The sequence below is a fragment of the Procambarus clarkii genome, chromosome 6 (assembly GCF_040958095.1).
Source record: "Procambarus clarkii isolate CNS0578487 chromosome 6, FALCON_Pclarkii_2.0, whole genome shotgun sequence".
NCBI classification, from domain to species: domain Eukaryota; kingdom Metazoa; phylum Arthropoda; class Malacostraca; order Decapoda; family Cambaridae; genus Procambarus; species Procambarus clarkii.
The window spans coordinates 31957146-31975080 of record NC_091155.1 but is presented as its reverse complement, the minus strand read 5'-3'; the positions used below and the strand labels follow the sequence as shown (position 1 = coordinate 31975080).

At 51.6% G+C, this 17935-nt stretch overlaps 1 protein-coding gene across 1 annotated transcript in view; it reads right to left on the bottom strand.

The window, feature by feature from the left end:
- Positions 1-5317: 5317 nt before the first annotated feature.
- Positions 5318-17935, bottom strand: part of LOC138355777 (insulin gene enhancer protein ISL-1-like) — a 330343-nt gene continuing 317725 nt past the window's right edge. Inside the window, exons 8-9 of the mRNA XM_069311302.1 lie at positions 5912-6112; positions 5318-5332 (exon numbers count right to left, since the gene is read on the bottom strand). Of these exons, the coding sequence (XP_069167403.1) occupies positions 5318-5332; positions 5912-6112 (216 nt within the window). The remainder of the gene's footprint in view (positions 5333-5911; positions 6113-17935) is intronic.

Genomic DNA, 17935 nt, shown 5'->3' with positions numbered 1-17935 from the left:
GTTGCTGCTGGTTTACTAATGTTGCTGCTGGTTTACTAATGTTGCTGCTGGTTTACTAATGTTGCTGCTGGTTTACTAATGCTGCTGCTGGTTTACTAATGCTGCTGCTGCTGCTGGTTTACTAATGTTGCTGCTGGTTTACTAATGCTGCTGCTGGTTTACTAATGCTGCTGCTGGTTTACTAATGTTGCTGCTGGTTTACTAATGCTGCTGCTGCTGCTGCTGGTTTACTAATGCTGCTGCTGCTGGTTTACTAATGCTGCTGCTGGTTTACTAATGTTGCTGCTGGTTTACTAATGCTGCTGCTGCTGGTTTACTAATGCTGCTGCTGGTTTACTAATGCTGCTGCTGGTTTACTAATGCTGCTGCTGCTGCTGGTTTACTAATGCTGCTGCTGGTTTACTAATGCTGCTGCTGGTTTACTAATGCTGCTGCTGGTTTACTAATGCTGCTGCTGGTTTACTAATGCTGCTGCTGGTTTACTAATGTTGCTGCTGGTTTACTAATGCTGCTGCTGGTTTACTAATGCTGCTGCTGGTTTACTAATGCTGCTGCTGGTTTACTAATGCTGCTGCTGGTTTACTAATGCTGCTGCTGGTTTACTAATGCTGCTGCTGGTTTACTAATGTTGCTGCTGGTTTACTAATGTTGCTGCTGGTTTACTAATGTTGCTGCTGGTTTACTAATGCTGCTGCTGGTTTACTAATGTTGCTGCTGGTTTACTAATGTTGCTGCTGGTTTACTAATGCTGCTGCTGGTTTACTAATGCTGCTGCTGCTGCTGGTTTACTAATGCTGCTGCTGGTTTACTAATGTTGCTGCTGCTAGTTTACTAACGCTGCTGCTGCTAGTTTACTAACGCTGCTGCTGCTAGTTTACTAACGCTGCTGCTGGTTTACTAACGCTGCTGCTGCTAGTTTACTAACGCTGCTGCTGCTAGTTTACTAACGCTGCTGCTGGTTTACTAACGCTGCTGCTGCTAGTTTACTAACGCTGCTGCTGCTAGTTTACTAACGCTGCTGCTGCTAGTTTACTAACGCTGCTGCTGCTAGTTTACTAACGCTGCTGCTGCTAGTTTACTAACGCTGCTGCTGCTAGTTTACTAACGCTGCTGCTGCTAGTTTACTAACGCTGCTGCTGCTAGTTTACTAACGCTGCTGCTGCTAGTTTACTAACGCTGCTGCTGCTAGTTTACTAACGCTGCTGCTGCTAGTTTACTAACGCTGCTGCTGCTAGTTTACTAACGCTGCTGCTAGATGTGCTAGTGGCACCCTGGAGGTAACTATACGACTACTGCTGCTCTCGTTACTAGCAATACTAGTGCTGTAGTTGCTAATTTACAACCATTATCCTTACTACTACAACTTCCATTACTGCCACCACGGCTTCCAATAATCATTGTTAAATTATAGCAAAAATAAACCTAAAGGAAGTGATAAAACATTGGAAGTACACGCACACACGCACGCACGCACGCACGCACGCACACACGCACGCACGCACGCACGCACACACGCACCGGCTGGGAAAATGTGAGAAGGGCGTAGCGGGAACACGAAGACATGAGCAAAACATGACAATAGGAACACAGATCAGCAACAACAACAGCTCACAGAATCAAAACACAACTACTGTTAACGAGGGACCTAAATCACAGAAAAAGATTATCTTGAGGTTATCTTGAGATGATTTCGGGGCTTTAATGACCCCGCGGCCCGTTCCTCGACCAGGCCTCCACCCCCAGGAAGCAGCCCGTGACAGCTGACTGACTCCCAGGTACCTATTTACTGCAAGGTAACAGGGGCATCAGGGTGAAAGTAATTCTGCCCAAATGGTAGATACTGGCTCTACAAGGTGGTGAGTGTAGACACCCCACACGGTGGAATATATTGGTGGGGAACACAATTAGTGGAAATTCCAGGGTGAAGCTTATCATCACAGAGTGTAAAGTTTGATATTTGTTGCCACCGGAGGCGGCTAGTTTATTGTGCACCCCATACTCAACCTGTGAGCGATAGCGCAAAAAGGATTACAGAGGGTACTTACCTTAGGGCACAAAAGGTTTTTATCAGACCTCAACGGAGATTATTACATTAACAATTTTATCAATCCTTCACACCTTATAATTGCAATGTCAGCTAGTTACAGAGAATGATCTATTTCAAGAGTTAAATATTTATAGTAAGTCATTATACATTAATGGAAGGTCTTATCGCTAATACACAATTGTTTGAGCAATGGAGATATTACAGAGTCATATGGGAGCTGCTGTTTATTAGTCTACACAATACACTACCTGCTTCTTAACCTCATATATCGGTTATCTACTGGGAGGAAAATATTGATTCAAAAGCTGCCAATAATCCGTTCAGGAGACACTTGGCATACCTGGCTTAATCTTCGCCCAGAGTGAGTAGGGCATCGAGGAATGGCTCATGAGGTACCAGCAGGCGCCAGGGACCATTGGGTATATACTCGACGGTTGAAGTAAAAGTAATGACCAAGCGAACAGGAAAACAGACTACAGGAAACGAAAGTACTTGGAAGAGTGTTGACCAGACCACACACTAGAAGTTGAAGGGACGACGACGTTTCGGTCCGTCCTGGACCATTCTGTGAGCGGTAGGTACCAAGTTCCCAGGGGTACTTGTAAGAGTACCCCTGGGAACCGTGCAGTGGGTGGAACAACTTAGAGTAATGATGGGATTAGAGACGCAGAGGGAATGAATGAGTGAAGTATGAGGATCATAAGAACAAAGGCAACTGCAGAAGGCCTATTGGCCCATACGAGGCAGCTCCTATCTATAACCACCCAGTCCCACCCAGGAGAAAGCGCCAAGTCGTTACGACTGTGAAGCACTTGGAAGGGGTCAGGATAAGGATTTGGGATGGGACGGAGGGATGGAATGGTGCCTAACCATTTGGACGGTCGGGGATTGAACGCCGACCTGCATGAAGCGAGGCCGTCCAGCCCAAGTGGTTTGACAGCTGTAGAGAGAGAGACCACCAATAAGCTGTGTAACCCCATGGATCACTAGACAATGCCAGGTAACTAAAACACATCACCACCACACAACCACACACGGACCAACACATCACCACCACACACGGACCAACACATCACCACCACACACGGACCAACACATCACCACCACACACGGACCAACACATCACCACCACACACGGACCAACACATCACCACCACACACACGGACCAACACATCACCACCACACACGGACCAACACATCACCACCACACACACGGACCAACACATCACCACCACACACGGACCAACACATCACCACCACACACACGGACCAACACATCACCACCACACACGGACCAACACATCACCACCACACACACGGACCAACACATCACCACCACACACGGACCAACACATCACCACCACACACACGGACCAACACATCACCACCACACAACCACGCCACCACACACGGACCAACACATCACCACCACACAACCACGCCACCACACACACGGACCAACACATCACCACCACACACGGACCAACACATCACCACCACAGAACCACACCACCACACAAACAGCAGCTCCGACGCTCCTGTCATCCAGGAAACACCGATTTATGGAGTGATTTCGCGCCAGGTTGGCCCAAACGCTTCCACTTCAACAGCTCCTCCAACGCCTGATTAACGAGTGACTATCACTACACAATAGTATTTACTATCTCGTGATTGCTGAATCGAGCTGTTAGCTCTTGGACCCCGCCTTCCCATCCCTCGGTCGTCCAATTTACTGACTTCCGACATATATTTTTTATATTGAAATGGATTCCACAATGGGGTCAGGTGTAAACAAAGGCTATTGCTTGGGTACACATGAAGGAGAGAAGCTAAGGATAAATAGTGTACTTATCTATTTATCCTGAATTATATTAAGTATTAATCAAGCGTAGTGGGCGTTTTTTTCTATTCTATTATTTATCTATTATATTCTATTATATATTATATTATATTATTATCTATTATAGATAATATCTATAATTATTATCGAGTATTTTCTATTGTATTCTATTATATTTTATTATTATTATATCTAAGTTATATATTTGTTATATTCACTACGTATTCCTCTCTCTCTCTCTCTCTCTCTCTCTCTCTCTCTCTCTCTCTCTCTCTCTCTCTCTCTCTCTCTCTCACACACACACACACACACACACACACACACACACACACACACAGCCCCATGATGACTTTAGCTCTCACACAACATTTCGCACGCCCGGCCTATATAGAAAGAGAAACAGAGAGAGAGAGAGAGAAGGAAAGAGAAAGAGAGAGAGAGAAGGAGAGAGAGAGGTATAACATTGTAGTAATGAATGAAAGAGTTAGGAAGGCCTCGTCCCATCCCCCCCCCCCCCCCCCCGGCCGCCCCAGTCCCTCTTGAGTGGTCGCCAGGGACTATCCACACGAGGGAAGACAATAGGAGGAGGAGAGGGGAGTAAATAGGGGAGTGGCTTTTTCAGTGGTTCCCTCCCGTTGTTTGACCGTCGTGAACTGACCTGCTAAGGACCCAACGACGCCGTGGACCTGTGTCACTGGTGGTGAGGGGTGAGGGGTGAGAAGGGTGAGGAGTGAGGGGTGAGGGGTGAGGGGTGAGGGGAGGCAAGTGAGGCAAGGTTGTTGAAGGTACGGGGTGAGGGGAGACTCTAGAATAATGTGTAGTAGATATATGAAGGAAGTCCACAAAATCTCAACCACAACCACCACAACCCACAGTGTGGCTACCACAACCACCACAACCCACAGTGTGGCTACCACAACCACCACAACCCACAGTGTGGCTACCACAACCACCACAACCCACAGTGTGGCTACAACAACCACCACAGCCCACAGTGTGGCTACCACAACCACCACAACCCACAGTGTGGCTACCACAACCACCACAACCCACAGTGTGGCTACCACAACCACCACAACCCACAGTGTGGCTACCACAACCACCACAACCCACAGTGTGGCTACCACAACCACCACAACCCACAGTGTGGCTACCACAACCACCACAACCCACAGTGTGGCTACCACAACCACCACAACCCACAGTGTGGCTACAACAACCACCACAGCCCACAGTGTGGCTACCACAACCACCACAACCCACAGTGTGGCTACCACAACCACCACAGCCCACAGTGTGGCTACCACAACCACCACAGCCCACAGTGTAGCTACCACAACCACCACTACCCACAGTGTGGCTACCACAACCACCACAACCACCACAACCCACAGTGTAGCTACCACAACCACCACTACCCACAGTGTGGCTACCACAACCCCCACTACCAACCAGTCGGAGAGGAAGGTAATTACCAGGATAAAGTACAAGGACAGTAGTGTAACACAGCCCATGTCAGGAACAGTTAAGGGCTAAGATGACCCGAGTTTAGAAATGGTTCCCAACAACTTGGACCATCGGGGATCGAACACCGACCACGCAAGAAGCGGGTTGTACTATTACTGTCTCAACCCCACCGATGTGCTTGATGTGCCATAGCGTCGACAACCCTTCCTCCTAACCTATCCCCAGACGGACCAACCCAAGCAACCCTACAAACCTATATTGTCCGATACATAGAAAACGTAAATGTTGGTGAGCAGTTAGTCTTCATAGTAGGTTACATTTGTGACGTTGGTTACCGTAAGGTAGAAAACGTGACGTTAGTGGAGGGAACTAATTCCCTGTCCCACACTACCGGCCCTATTTCCCCCCTTCCCTGTTCCTCGTCCCTTCCCTCCCTTCCCTTCCCTTCCCTTCCCCTCCCTTCCCTTCCCTTCCCTTCCCTTCCCTTCCCTTCCCTTCCCTTCCCTTCCCTTCCCTTCCCTTCCCCTCCCCTCCCCCATCCCCTCCAGGGACTCACCTGTTGCAGCATGTGTTGGTACTGAGGGTGGGAGGGGTCGAGCCGCTCCAGGTCGTGGGTGAGAGCGAACTCCGTCAGGGACTTCCAGGGCGGCTGGTAGGCGGTGACGTCGATGGGCGTGGGCGGCGCCTCCGAGTGCACGGGCGGCGACGCCACCAGAGGGATGCCCTGCATCACCCCGTAGGCCCCGAACCTCCCGCTCTGTGGAGGGGAGGAGGAGGGGGGGGTGTTAGACCGACACACTAATGACAACACGTCCACATGCCCGTCAACACAGTTATAATATATAATTACATTATTGTGGTAATTATAATGTCTTGTACTGCAACACAATGTTTATCCTCCTTTGTTTATGGAAAAATATGAAGGTGTTTCTATGATGAGGCGGGGCCCTGGAGGCGGGGCCCGGAAGGCGGGGCCCTGGAGCTGGAATTCAATCCTTCAGGAAAAATATGTCAATGCAAAAATATAATACAGGGTGATCAGGGACGTCCGTCTTAAACCTGTCACAGGACGCCCGTCTTAAACTTGTCACAGGACGCCCGTCTCAAACCTGTCACGGGACGCCCGTCTCAAACCTATCACAGGACGCCCGTCTTAAACTTGTCACAGGACGCCCGTCTCAAACCTGTCACGGGACGCCCGTCTCAAACCTGTCACAGGACGCCCGTCTTAAAGCTGTCACGGGACGCCCGTCTTAAACCTGTCACGGGACGCCCGTCTTAAACCTGTCACAGGACGCCCGTCTTAAACCTGTCACAGGACGCCCGTCTCAAACCTGTCACGGGACGCCCGTCTTAAACCTGTCACAGGACGCCCGTCTTAAACCTGTCACAGGACGCCCGTCTCAAACCTGTCCCAAGACGCCCATCTCAAACCTGTCACAGGACGCCCGTCTCAAACCAATACCAGCAGCTGGTATGCAAGGTCTTGTTAGCGACATACGTTAGACAAATTCCTGAATATGAAGCACCAGCATAGATGCCTTGTTTCGTTATACACAAATCGATCTCGACCTCAACCAGGTATCAACCAGATCTGGAGAAAGTTGGTCTTATGCCACCAGACTTACCTAGAGCAGAGAGGACTGATTTATGAGAAGACTAAAAACAGCTTAACATCATTGGAAGAAACAATGGAGACATGAGCATTACATACAAAGTTTTTATGGAAAAAGCATATAGGGATATACACTTTGCAGAGTGTAAAGAGTGTTGAGACAGAGATAAAGATCTAGGAGTTGATATCACGCCAAACCTGTCTCCTGAAGCCCACATCAAAAGAATAACATCAGCGGCCTATGCGAGGCTGGCTAACATCAGAACAGCTTTCAGAAACCGGTGTAAGGAATCATTCAGAACCTTGCCACCCACATAGATAAAGGTAATCCTGGAGTATGCGGCCCCAGCATGGAGCCCGTATCTAGTCAAGCACAAGACGAAACTGGAAAAAGTTCAGAGGTATGCCACTAGACTGGTCTAAGAACTAAGAGGCCCTAACCAATACACCGTAGCCTAACCCCACCAGTACCCCCGGGTGAGTACACTCCCACACACCCAGGGTGTAGACCACACAGGGTCTGACCAAAGAGCCAAAGCTCAACCCCCGCAAGCACAATTAGGTGAGTACACAATTAAGTGAGTACACAGTACCCCCGGGTGAGTACACTCCCACACCCCCAGGGTGTAGACCACACAGTACCTACACACACCTCACAGGATGGTGAGTGTAGATCTCCTTGTCCAACGCCTGGCCAAAGGCAACACCTGACTCACGTTAACACCCACAGCACGTCAACACAGCCCACACCTTCAGCTCTCACTGCTGTGGTAATTTAGTCTCAGGAAGGAGGGTGTGTAGGGGGGTGGGGGAGGAGGGTGTGAAGGGGGGATGGGGGAGAATGTGTAGGGGGGAGGGTACGGGAGGGGGAGTTATGGTAGGGGGCGGAAGACCCCCCCCCCCACCATTAATGGAGGGGCAAGTTACTGTAATGGTTTCTTGCAATTAAAATATGGGTGGGATTGCACGGAGCGTCACAGACTTGGGGTTAAAGACTATTCCTTTGCTCCAACCTCTCCTCATCTCTCTCAAAGCACGCGAACCGTTACACACGCGATACCATCCAAATATCACACACGCACGCGCACGCACGTGCTAGTCAGCGCCTGCACGCGGGGCGTGAACCGCCGCTCGAAAAGTGATACACACTAATAGTAGTCGCGTTTATTTCACAAGCAGGAGATACGGCAGGGTGTGGCGTGGCTGGCAGGGTGTGGCGTGGGAGGCAGGGTGTGGCGCGGGAGGCAGGGTGTGGCGTGGGAGGCACCATATTACTGGGAGAAATCTTTCTGAAACAGTTTTCTCCCACACAAGTTTCACATGCTTAATGCAAATTACTTATGTCCATTGTAAGGTAACAGATCACTTTAGGACTCTCTATGTCCTATGCTCTGGTGGTCCTGGTGGCCCCTGGTGGTCCTGGTGGCCCATGGTGGCCCTGGTGGTCGTGGTGGCCTTGGTGGCCCCTGGTGGTCCTGGTGGCCCCTGGTAGTCGTGGTGGCCCTGGTGGCCCTGGTGGTCGTGGTGGCCCTGGTGGTCGTGGTGGCCCTGGTGGTCGTGGTGGTCCTGGTGGCCCCTGGTGGTCGTGGTGGCCCTGGTGGCCCTGGTGGTCGTGGTGGCCCTGGTGGTCGTGGTGGCCCTGGTGGCCCCTGGTGGTCGTGGTGGCCCTGGTGGTCGTGGTGGCCCCTGGTGGTCGTGGTGGCCCCTGGTGGTCGTGGTGGCCCCTGGTGGTCGTGATGGCCCTGGTGGTCGTGGTGGCCCCTGGTGGTCGTGGTGGCCCCTGGTGGTCGTGGTGGCCCTGGTGGTCGTGGTGGCCCTGGTGGCCCCTGGTGGCCCTGGTGGTCGTGGTGGCCCCTGGTGGTCGTGGTGGTCGTGGTGGCCCTGGTGGTCGTGGTGGCCCCTGGTGGTCGTGGTGGCCCTGGTGGTCGTGGTGGCCCGTGGTGGCCCCTGGTGGTCGTGGTGGCCCCTGGTGGCCCTGGTGGCCCTGGTGGTCGTGGTGGCCCTGGTGGTCCTGGTGGTCCCTGGTGGTCGTGATGGCCCTGGTGGTCCTGGTGGTCCCTGGTGGTCGTGATGGCCCCTGGTGGTCCTGATGGCCCTGGCGGCCGCTAGCGGTCGTGATGGCCCTGGTGGTCGTGATGGCCCTGGTGGTCGTGGTGGCCCTGGTGGTCGTGATGGCCCTGGTGGCCCCTGGTGGTCGTGATGGCCCTGGTGGGCGTAGTGGCCCTGGTGGTCGTGATGGCCCTGGTAGTCGTGGTGGCCCTGGTGGTCGTGATGGCCCTGGTAGTCGTGGTGGCCCTGGTGGTCGTGATGGCCCTGGTGGGCGTAGTGGCCCTGGTGGTCGTGATGGCCCTGGTAGTCGTGGTGGCCCTGGTGGTCGTGATGGCCCTGGTAGTCGTGGTGGCCCTGGTGGTCGTGATGGCCCTGGTAGTCGTGGTGGCCCTGGTGGTCGTGGTGGCCCTGGTGGTCGTGGTGGCCCTGGTGGCCCCTGGTGGCCCTGGTGGTCGTGGTGGCCCCTGGTGGTCGTGGTGGTCGTGGTGGCCCTGGTGGTCGTGGTGGCCCCTGGTGGTCGTGGTGGCCCTGGTGGTCGTGGTGGCCCGTGGTGGCCCCTGGTGGTCGTGGTGGCCCCTGGTGGCCCTGATGGCCCTGGTGGTCGTGGTGGCCCTGGTGGTCCTGGTGGTCCCTGGTAGTCGTGGTGGCCCTGGTGGTCGTGGTGGCCCTGGTGGTCGTGATGGCCCCTGGTGGCCCCTGGTGGCCCTGGTGGTAGTGATGGCCCTGGTGGCCCCTGGTAGCCCTGGTGGCCCCTGGTGGCCCCTGGTGGCCCCTGGTGGCCCTGGTGGCCCCTGGTGGCCCTGGTGGCCCCTGGTGGCCACCTCTGCACCACCCGCACCGCGCCACCCTCCTAAACTGATTTGTCTCAGGCAAAACTAAACAAAAAATAAAGTGTAGAGCATGTTGGTGTCACGGGCACAGTTGTAAACATTGCTCTTCAATGGTGTGCCCAAGAGGTTTACATATATATGATAAACATTGCCACTACCCACGAGGGGTTAAGAGGACCTCAACACTACCCTTCAGGAGTGGCAACTCTTGCAGGTATCAGAGAGGCAGAGAAACAACCACTTTTCACAGTGTCAAGATTAAGTACAAGTCCCGGAATGCTGAGCGATATAAATTAACCAGGCAGGGTACCTATAAGGCGGGGCTTTGGAGCTAGACCTCTCTCTCCTTACACACTACTTGCTAAATACATGGGGAGTTGCGCCCTAGCTGCAGTGGGGTATAGACGTGTTGCCTGAGCCCTCCGGTAGTTGGTGGTTGTTCGCTGAGCGGCTGGGGGCGTGGGCGTCCCCACCCTCCCTGCAGTTGCCGCTTGGCTGGTGTTGACGTCACACCTTGCGATGGGAGGCCTTCTTTCCCCTGTTGTGAGAGTGAACTCTGTGGGCCTGGAGTTTACAGGCCGTGTTGGTTATCCTGTAGTTGAGCTTGTCATGTGTGACGTGCTCCGTGTCCCGGTGGATGACGTCTACGGAGTTGAGCTGATAACTGCTCACCGGGTTATTGTCAAATTAATGGGGGAGGAGGTGCACCGTGAGTTCCTCCGCCGTTACGAGGGGCGTTCCTTGTCGCTGCTGGATGGTGCCGACTCTGTGACCATTACGGACCGTAGTGGTGCCCTGACATATGTGAGTGTGCATGGGGCGCCCTTGGAGTTTCCCCGAGGACCTACTCCGGCGTTACTTCCAGCAGTTTGGCGCTGTCGTCAGTGTGCGGGGTGAACACACTGTCCTCGGGGAGGTATATGGGTATGCGTACGAACATTCATACTCTTGGGATGCGCCTGAGGTCTGACATTCCTTCTTCAGTCCGGCTTCTGGGGTACTACGTGCGGGTATACTATGCCGGCAACCCCGTGCCTGGGGGGCTGCGGAGCGTCCTGATGTGTGCGGCCCGGTTCCCCCTGTGGTTGAGGCTGCTGCCGTTCTGCGACGGGCATCGGTTTGCACGGCTTGTGAAGCCCGTGGTTCTTGGTCCAACTCCGGCTCTGAAGATGGGCGGCCGGAGCCCAAGCGTTCCCGGCGTTCTTCTACTGCTTGGGCTGATGTGGAGGATTTCAACGCCGGTGGGTCTTCGGGCGATGATGTAGTGGTTCCGGGTGCTTCGCGCTCTACCTCGCTGGTGGTTGCTGACGTCCATGTGCCTGCTGATGACAATGTTTGTTCATGTGATTTACCTCATGTTCTTTCTTCTGCAGAAGGTTCTCCGCAGTGGAGGGGTGGTCGCTGCTATGGACGTGGGTGGTGAGGGTGCTGGTGCGGGCCGCGGCCTCGTGCTGGTGCTGAAGAAGGATGCCCGGCGTGGGGGGTCCCTGCAGGTGCAACGTCCGGTGGTTGACGCGGGGCCCTGTGAGGCAGCCGAGGAGGCTCCCAGTGTGCTGCCCGTTGCCCGGCCCTGCGGGATGAAGCCCCCTCCCTCTCGTCTTGGCCTCCGGCGTGGCGGCGGAGTGGCCGGATAAGTATGAGCATTTTGAGTAAGTAGTCTGTGTGATTGCTGTGTGTTTGGTGTGTGAATGGCACCTATGGTGTGTTATGCTATGTGTTGTAATTATTGTGCGCCCTTCAGGCCGGTGTTATGTTTCGTTCTCGATGACCTTGTTGTATTGTATTTCTTAGCATGCTTTGCATGTAAATATATAAAAAAAAAACTTGCTAAATACACACACAGATGCGCAAGTACTGTTTGCTGCGCCAACCCAAACAAGGAGGCGTGGAGCCCTCTGGAGGGATCGGAGCGTGTGTGGGAGCCTCTGGTAATTACCACACACTGAGGCAGCCCGTCCTCCAAAGTCCCAAAAGTGATTCCATGCACCCGCCAAACCCGCTGTTTATGAATGAAAACGGTTTACACACGACTCATACCTGATGACGTTCGAACACTTCCGGAACAAGTGCTTCACTGATGAATTTTGTTCGAACCACAACGCTGTAAATGCTTCACCCACGTACCATAAATACAAATAATTACCAACAGAACCTAAACACCTAACCTACGCCAAACTATACATACAGTTTTTATGTATAAGAATATTAATTTATATATGAGAACAAACCAATTTTTAATACAGAATGTTAAAATTGATGAATGCGTCTGGGGAGGTCGGCCGCCGCTTTATACAGCCTAGTATGAGAACGGGTTGAATGGACTTGAGTCGAGGACGGGGTGTATAACGAGCCTGGCCTGAGGACAGGTTGTCAAATCCAAGTAAAATCGCACCTCTTGAAATGTGTTAACCAACATAATACAAATATTTTGTCAAACCGTCAAGACGGCTTGACGGTTTGTCAAGCTGTCTTGCCAAACCGGCTCTCATTCACAACACAACCGGCTTGAGCTCCGTTGTCATCGTTCACTTCTCCACTCACACCTCACCGACTGTCGCTTCTTCTGCTCTCGCCCATCACAGGACGGACCAAAACGTCAAAAGCTTTTCTTACATTACACACAGAAATAACAATAGCGTGATGCATCAAATGAACAAATCCACAAGGGCCGTGCCGAGTTTAACTCTTTTGACCATGTTGTAACTCGGTCGATTAAAGCAGCGTCTGGGATGCTCTCGGACGTAGGTTCGAATCCTCGTCACGGCCCTTGTGGATTAGTTCTTTTCTTACATTCCATAGGTGTGGAGCGGCTCGTCACCATCCCCCCCCCTTCCCCCAGGTGGTAGTTACCCTGGAAACACAAACCGAAATTCTCTATTTTCCGCTTGTTACAACTTGTAATAAAGTTGTTACATCTTGGCTTAACGTGTTTATGACGTATTAGAACGTTGTTACAACTTGCTATATTGGTTGTTATAACTGGTTAGGTGTTAAAACTTGTTCGAACGTTATACCAACGTCGTAGTTTCAGTGTGTGTTTGGCGGGAACCACCGCAGGCAGCCGCAGGAGGCAGCGTCCCACCCAACACAGTTTGACAGACTTGAACGCCAGTAAACACTGTGCCTCAGATGAACAACTTTGTCGCGGCTCAAAGTCAACGAAGGGTTATTTTCCCGCTTCTTGTGTTTGTGATAACGAAAGTATTATAAAGGCCTGGTTGGGCCACTTTGAGACTTGTAAAATATTGCTCCCGAGGGGTACAAACAACGAGGCCAGGGTACACAAACACATGTTTGTGTACTTACTGAGACGGTGCTGAAGAGTGCCTCATTGATGTGGTTATAGGGAGGGGGGGGGTAGTAATCGGAGGGTGTAAACAAGTGTAAGGTGTAACAGGCTGCAAACAACAGTAGCCTACACCCCCTATGAAGAAGCAAACCAGAGGAGACTAAACTCAGAGGATGCAACTAGTAGCAACTGGTGGCAAAGGATGATGCAAACTTATATTTAGTTGAACACTTTCTCGTGCAAAGTGACGATGAGAAGCTTGACCAAGTGACACAAACGTGGGTTGAAAGAGGTGGTGGTGAGGTGGAAATACTGGTGTCTGTACCGGGTCGTGGCGAGGAAACATTGTGCATTGAAACAGGTCGCAGCGTGGATACAAAGAGCCATCAAACAGACCGAATTTGGAAATGATTTGTGGATTGAATCGAATCTTGAAACAACTGATTAATTAACGAAGCCGCTCAGTCTGGAGGCTAAAATTTGGTTATTGACGGGATTACCGCAGAAAATGAGATCTTGAAACTCGAATTCCATTCCTAAAACATTGTTTGAAAATGTGACAAGGAGCAGCCGCGTACAACAGCCTGGTTGATCAGTCCAGCAACCAGGAGGCTTGGTCGACGACCGGGCCGCGGGGACGCTAAGCCCCGGAAGCACCTCAAGGTAACCTCAAGGTAGGGCAGGATAGTGAATATTTTCACCGACATGTTAATGCGAGACGTTGTTTAGTTATGAACTTTGTCCAGTCTAGTTATAGAAGACACGCTGAGGAAGGTAGTGGTGCAGGCGCCTCTCACAGCTCCCCGCCTGGTGTAACACCTGTCAGTGCTGGTGTAGCAACAAGACACCTGGTATAACACCTGTCAGTGCTGGTGTAGCAACAAGACACCTGGTATAACACCTGTCAGTGCTGGTGTAGCAACAAGACACCTGGTATAACACCTGTCAGTGCTGGTGTAGCAACAAGACACCTGGTATAACACCTGTCAGTGCTGGTGTAGCAACAAGACACCTGGTATAACACCTGTCAGTGCTGGTGTAGCAACAAGACACCTGGTATAACACCTGTCAGTGCTGGTGTAGCAACAAGACACCTGGTATAACACCTGTCAGAGCTGGTGTAGCAACAAGACACCTGGTATAACACCTGTCAGAGCTGGTGTAGCAACAAGACACCTGGTATAACACCTGTCAGTGCTGGTGTAGCAACAAGACACCTGGTATAACACCTGTCAGTGCTGGTGTAGCAACAAGACACCTGGTATAACACCTGTCATTGTTGGTGTAGCAACAAGACACCTGGTATAACACCTGTCAGTGCTGGTGTAGCAACAAGACACCTGGTATAACACCTGTCAGTGCTGGTGTAGCAACAAGACACCTGGTATAACACCTGTCAGTGCTGGTGTAGCAACAAGACACCTGGTATAACACCTGTCAGTGTTGGTGTAGCAACAAGACACCTGGTATAACACCTGTCAGTGTTGGTGTAGCAACAAGACACCTGGTATAACACCTGTCAGTGCTGGTGTAGCAACATAACACCTGGTATAACACCTGTCAGTGCTGGTGTAGCAACATAACACCTGGTATAACACCTGTCAGTGCTGGTGTAGCAACATAACACCTGGTATAACACCTGTCAGTGCTGGTGTAGCAACATAACACCTGGTATAACACCTGTCAGTGCTGGTGTGACAACAAAAGTCTCAGGGTAAACAGCCATATGTTGCTATCTGCCCCTTTTGTTAAGCTTTATAATATAAACTGAAGCTTGACACTTCCGGCTAACATTACTTATTGCATATAAGGTAAAATATTATTCATAATTTGTCATTTATCAATTTCCTTGTTTAAAATATTAATATTAATTTTTTTAACAGGCGTTCTAAAAGTTCCCATTTATTTCAATCTCTGTTATACTTTTAATAAATAAGTATAACTGAAAATAAGCAACATTTCCTTGACAAGATTTAATATTATTGGTGAGAGGAGGAGGGGGGGAGAGGGGAAAGATGGAGGAGGGGATGGATGGAGGAGGGGAAAAAGGGAGGGAGAAACAGACAATATTTTGTGCGCTAATGGCTCACAGAAAGATACTCTCACTCCCCCTTTCAGAGCAGGAGGGATATCTGAACTAGAGGGAATACAGAGAACATATACGGCACGCATCGACACGATAGAGCACCTAAATTATTGGGATCGTCTCAAAGCTCTCAAAATGTATTCTCTAGAAAGGAGACGAGAGAGGTATCAAATAATATATACATTTAAGATACTGGAAGGCCAGATCCCAAATTTGCACAGTAGAATAACATCATACTGGAGCGTAAAATACGGAAGGAAATTTAAAAGAGAACAAGTGAGGAGAAGAGGTGCCATAGGCACAATCAGTGAACACTGTCTGAACATGAGAGGTCCACAGCTGTTCATTGCTCTTCCTGCAAGCATTAGAAATATTCCCGGAACAAAGGTGGACTTCTTCAAGAACCAACTATATAAGTTCTTGCAAGAAGTGCCCGAACAACCAGGCTGTAGTGGATATGCGGGCCTGCGGGCCGCTCCAAGCAACAGCTTGTTGGACCAAGTTATCAAAAGTCGCTCGAGGAGTAGAAGAACTCTCGAGACTCTCTGCAGGTGAGATCCAGGTAAACCTTCTGCCACAGTTACCTCAGCCTCCAGCCACAGTTACCTCAGCCTCCAGCCACAGTTACCTCAGCCTCCAGCCACAGTTACCTCAGCCTCCAGCCACAGTTACCTCAGCCTCCAGCCACAGTTACCTCAGCCTCCAGCCACAGTTACCTCAGCCTCCAGCCACAGTTACCTCAGCCTCCAGCCACACACCTCAGCCTCCAGCCACAGTTACCTCAGCCTCCAGCCACAGTTACCTCAGCCTCCAGCCACAGTTACCTCAGCCTCCAGCCACAGTTACCTCAGCCTCCAGCCACACACCTCAGCCTCCAGCCACAGTTACCTCAGCCTCCAGCCACAGTTACCTCAGCCTCCAGCCACAGTTACCTCAGCCTCCAGCCACACACCTCAGCCTCCAGCCACAGTTACCTCAGCCTCCAGCCACAGTTACCTCAGCCTCCAGCCACAGTTACCTCAGCCTCCAGCCACAGTTACCTAAGCCTCCAGCCACAGTTACCTCAGCCTCCAGCCACACACCTCAGCCTCCAGCCACAGTTACCTCAGCCTCCAGCCACAGTTACCTCAGCCTCCAGCCACAGTTACCTCAGCCTCCAGCCACAGTTACCTCAGCCTCCAGCCACAGTTACCTCAGCCTCCAGCCACAGTTACCTCAGCCTCCAGCCACAGTTACCTCAGCCTCCAGCCACAGTTACCTCAGCCTCCAGCCACAGTTACCTCAGCCTCCAGCCACAGTTACCTCAGCCTCCAGCCACAGTTACCTCAGCCTCCAGCCACAGTTACCTCAGCCTCCAGCCACAGTTACCTCAGCCTCCAGCCACAGTTACCTCAGCCTCCAGCCACAGTTACCTCAGCCTCCAGCCACAGTTACCTCAGCCTCCAGCCACAGTTACCTCAGCCTCCAGCCACAGTTACCTCAGCCTCCAGCCACAGTTACCTCAGCCTCCAGCCACAGTTACCTCAGCCTCCAGCCACAGTTACCTCAGCCTCCAGCCACAGTTACCTCAGCCTCCAGCCACAGTTACCTCAGCCTCCAGCCACAGTTACCTCAGCCTCCAGCCACAGTTACCTCAGCCTCCAGCCACAGTTACCTCAGCCTCCAGCCACAGTTACCTCAGCCTCCAGCCACAGTTACCTCAGCCTCCAGCCACAGTTACCTCAGCCTCCAGCCACAGTTACCTCAGCCTCCAGCCACAGTTACCTCAGCCTCCAGCCACAGTTACCTCAGCCTCCAGCCACAGTTACCTCAGCCTCCAGCCACAGTTACCTCAGCCTCCAGCCACAGTTACCTCAGCCTCCAGCCACACACACCTCAGCCTCCAGCCACACACAAAGTTCACTACTATTCTCCCATATAAAGTTATACTCACACATGTCTTACAATTATATCTCGCCCATTCCCACTTGACTATTTCTGACCCTTTACACCACACCCATTTTTATTATGTTATTATTATTATTATTATTATTATTATTATTATTATCTGTTAAAAAAATACAATGTTCCCCTCGAGGCAATTTGGACTGGTTTTCCCCTTCAGTAAAAACTAAAAAACTCTGGTAATGGCTTAATGGCTCGGCTTTAGGATCACTAAAACGTTGGAGTTATATGATAATAATTCTGGATTAACTCCAGGTGGGAGAGGAGGGTGAGAGAGGAGGGGGGTGAGAGAGGAGGGGGGTGAGAGAGGAGGGGGGTGAGAGAGGAGGAGGGGGTGAAGGGAGAGGAGGGGTGAAGGGAGAGGAGGGGGAAATATTAGGTGGGGGGAGACAGAAGGGAGTCTAAGAGGAAAGGAAACAAGGGGATGAAAATGACAAGCAGGAAGGAATGGGGTAAGTGCAGGAGGGGATGAGAGAGGAAAGGCGAGATGACGAGGATTCAGATCAGGTAAAGGTGAAGAGGGATATGAAGGATGGGAGAGGGGCCAATATAGAGAAGGGAGGGAGGGCAAGGGGAGTGAATGGAGAGAGAGAGAGAGAGGGGGGGGGGGGTGGACAAGAGGGAGGGAGACGCGGAGGGAGAGGGGGGGGGCCAGAGAAGGGGTTGTGGAGTGCGGGTGTCCGTGAGAGGGTAACAAAGAGAGCGCTTGAGTGTACTTATCCAACTTCGCTGTAATTTACGGTTTATTAATGTGTGTACTATTGTCA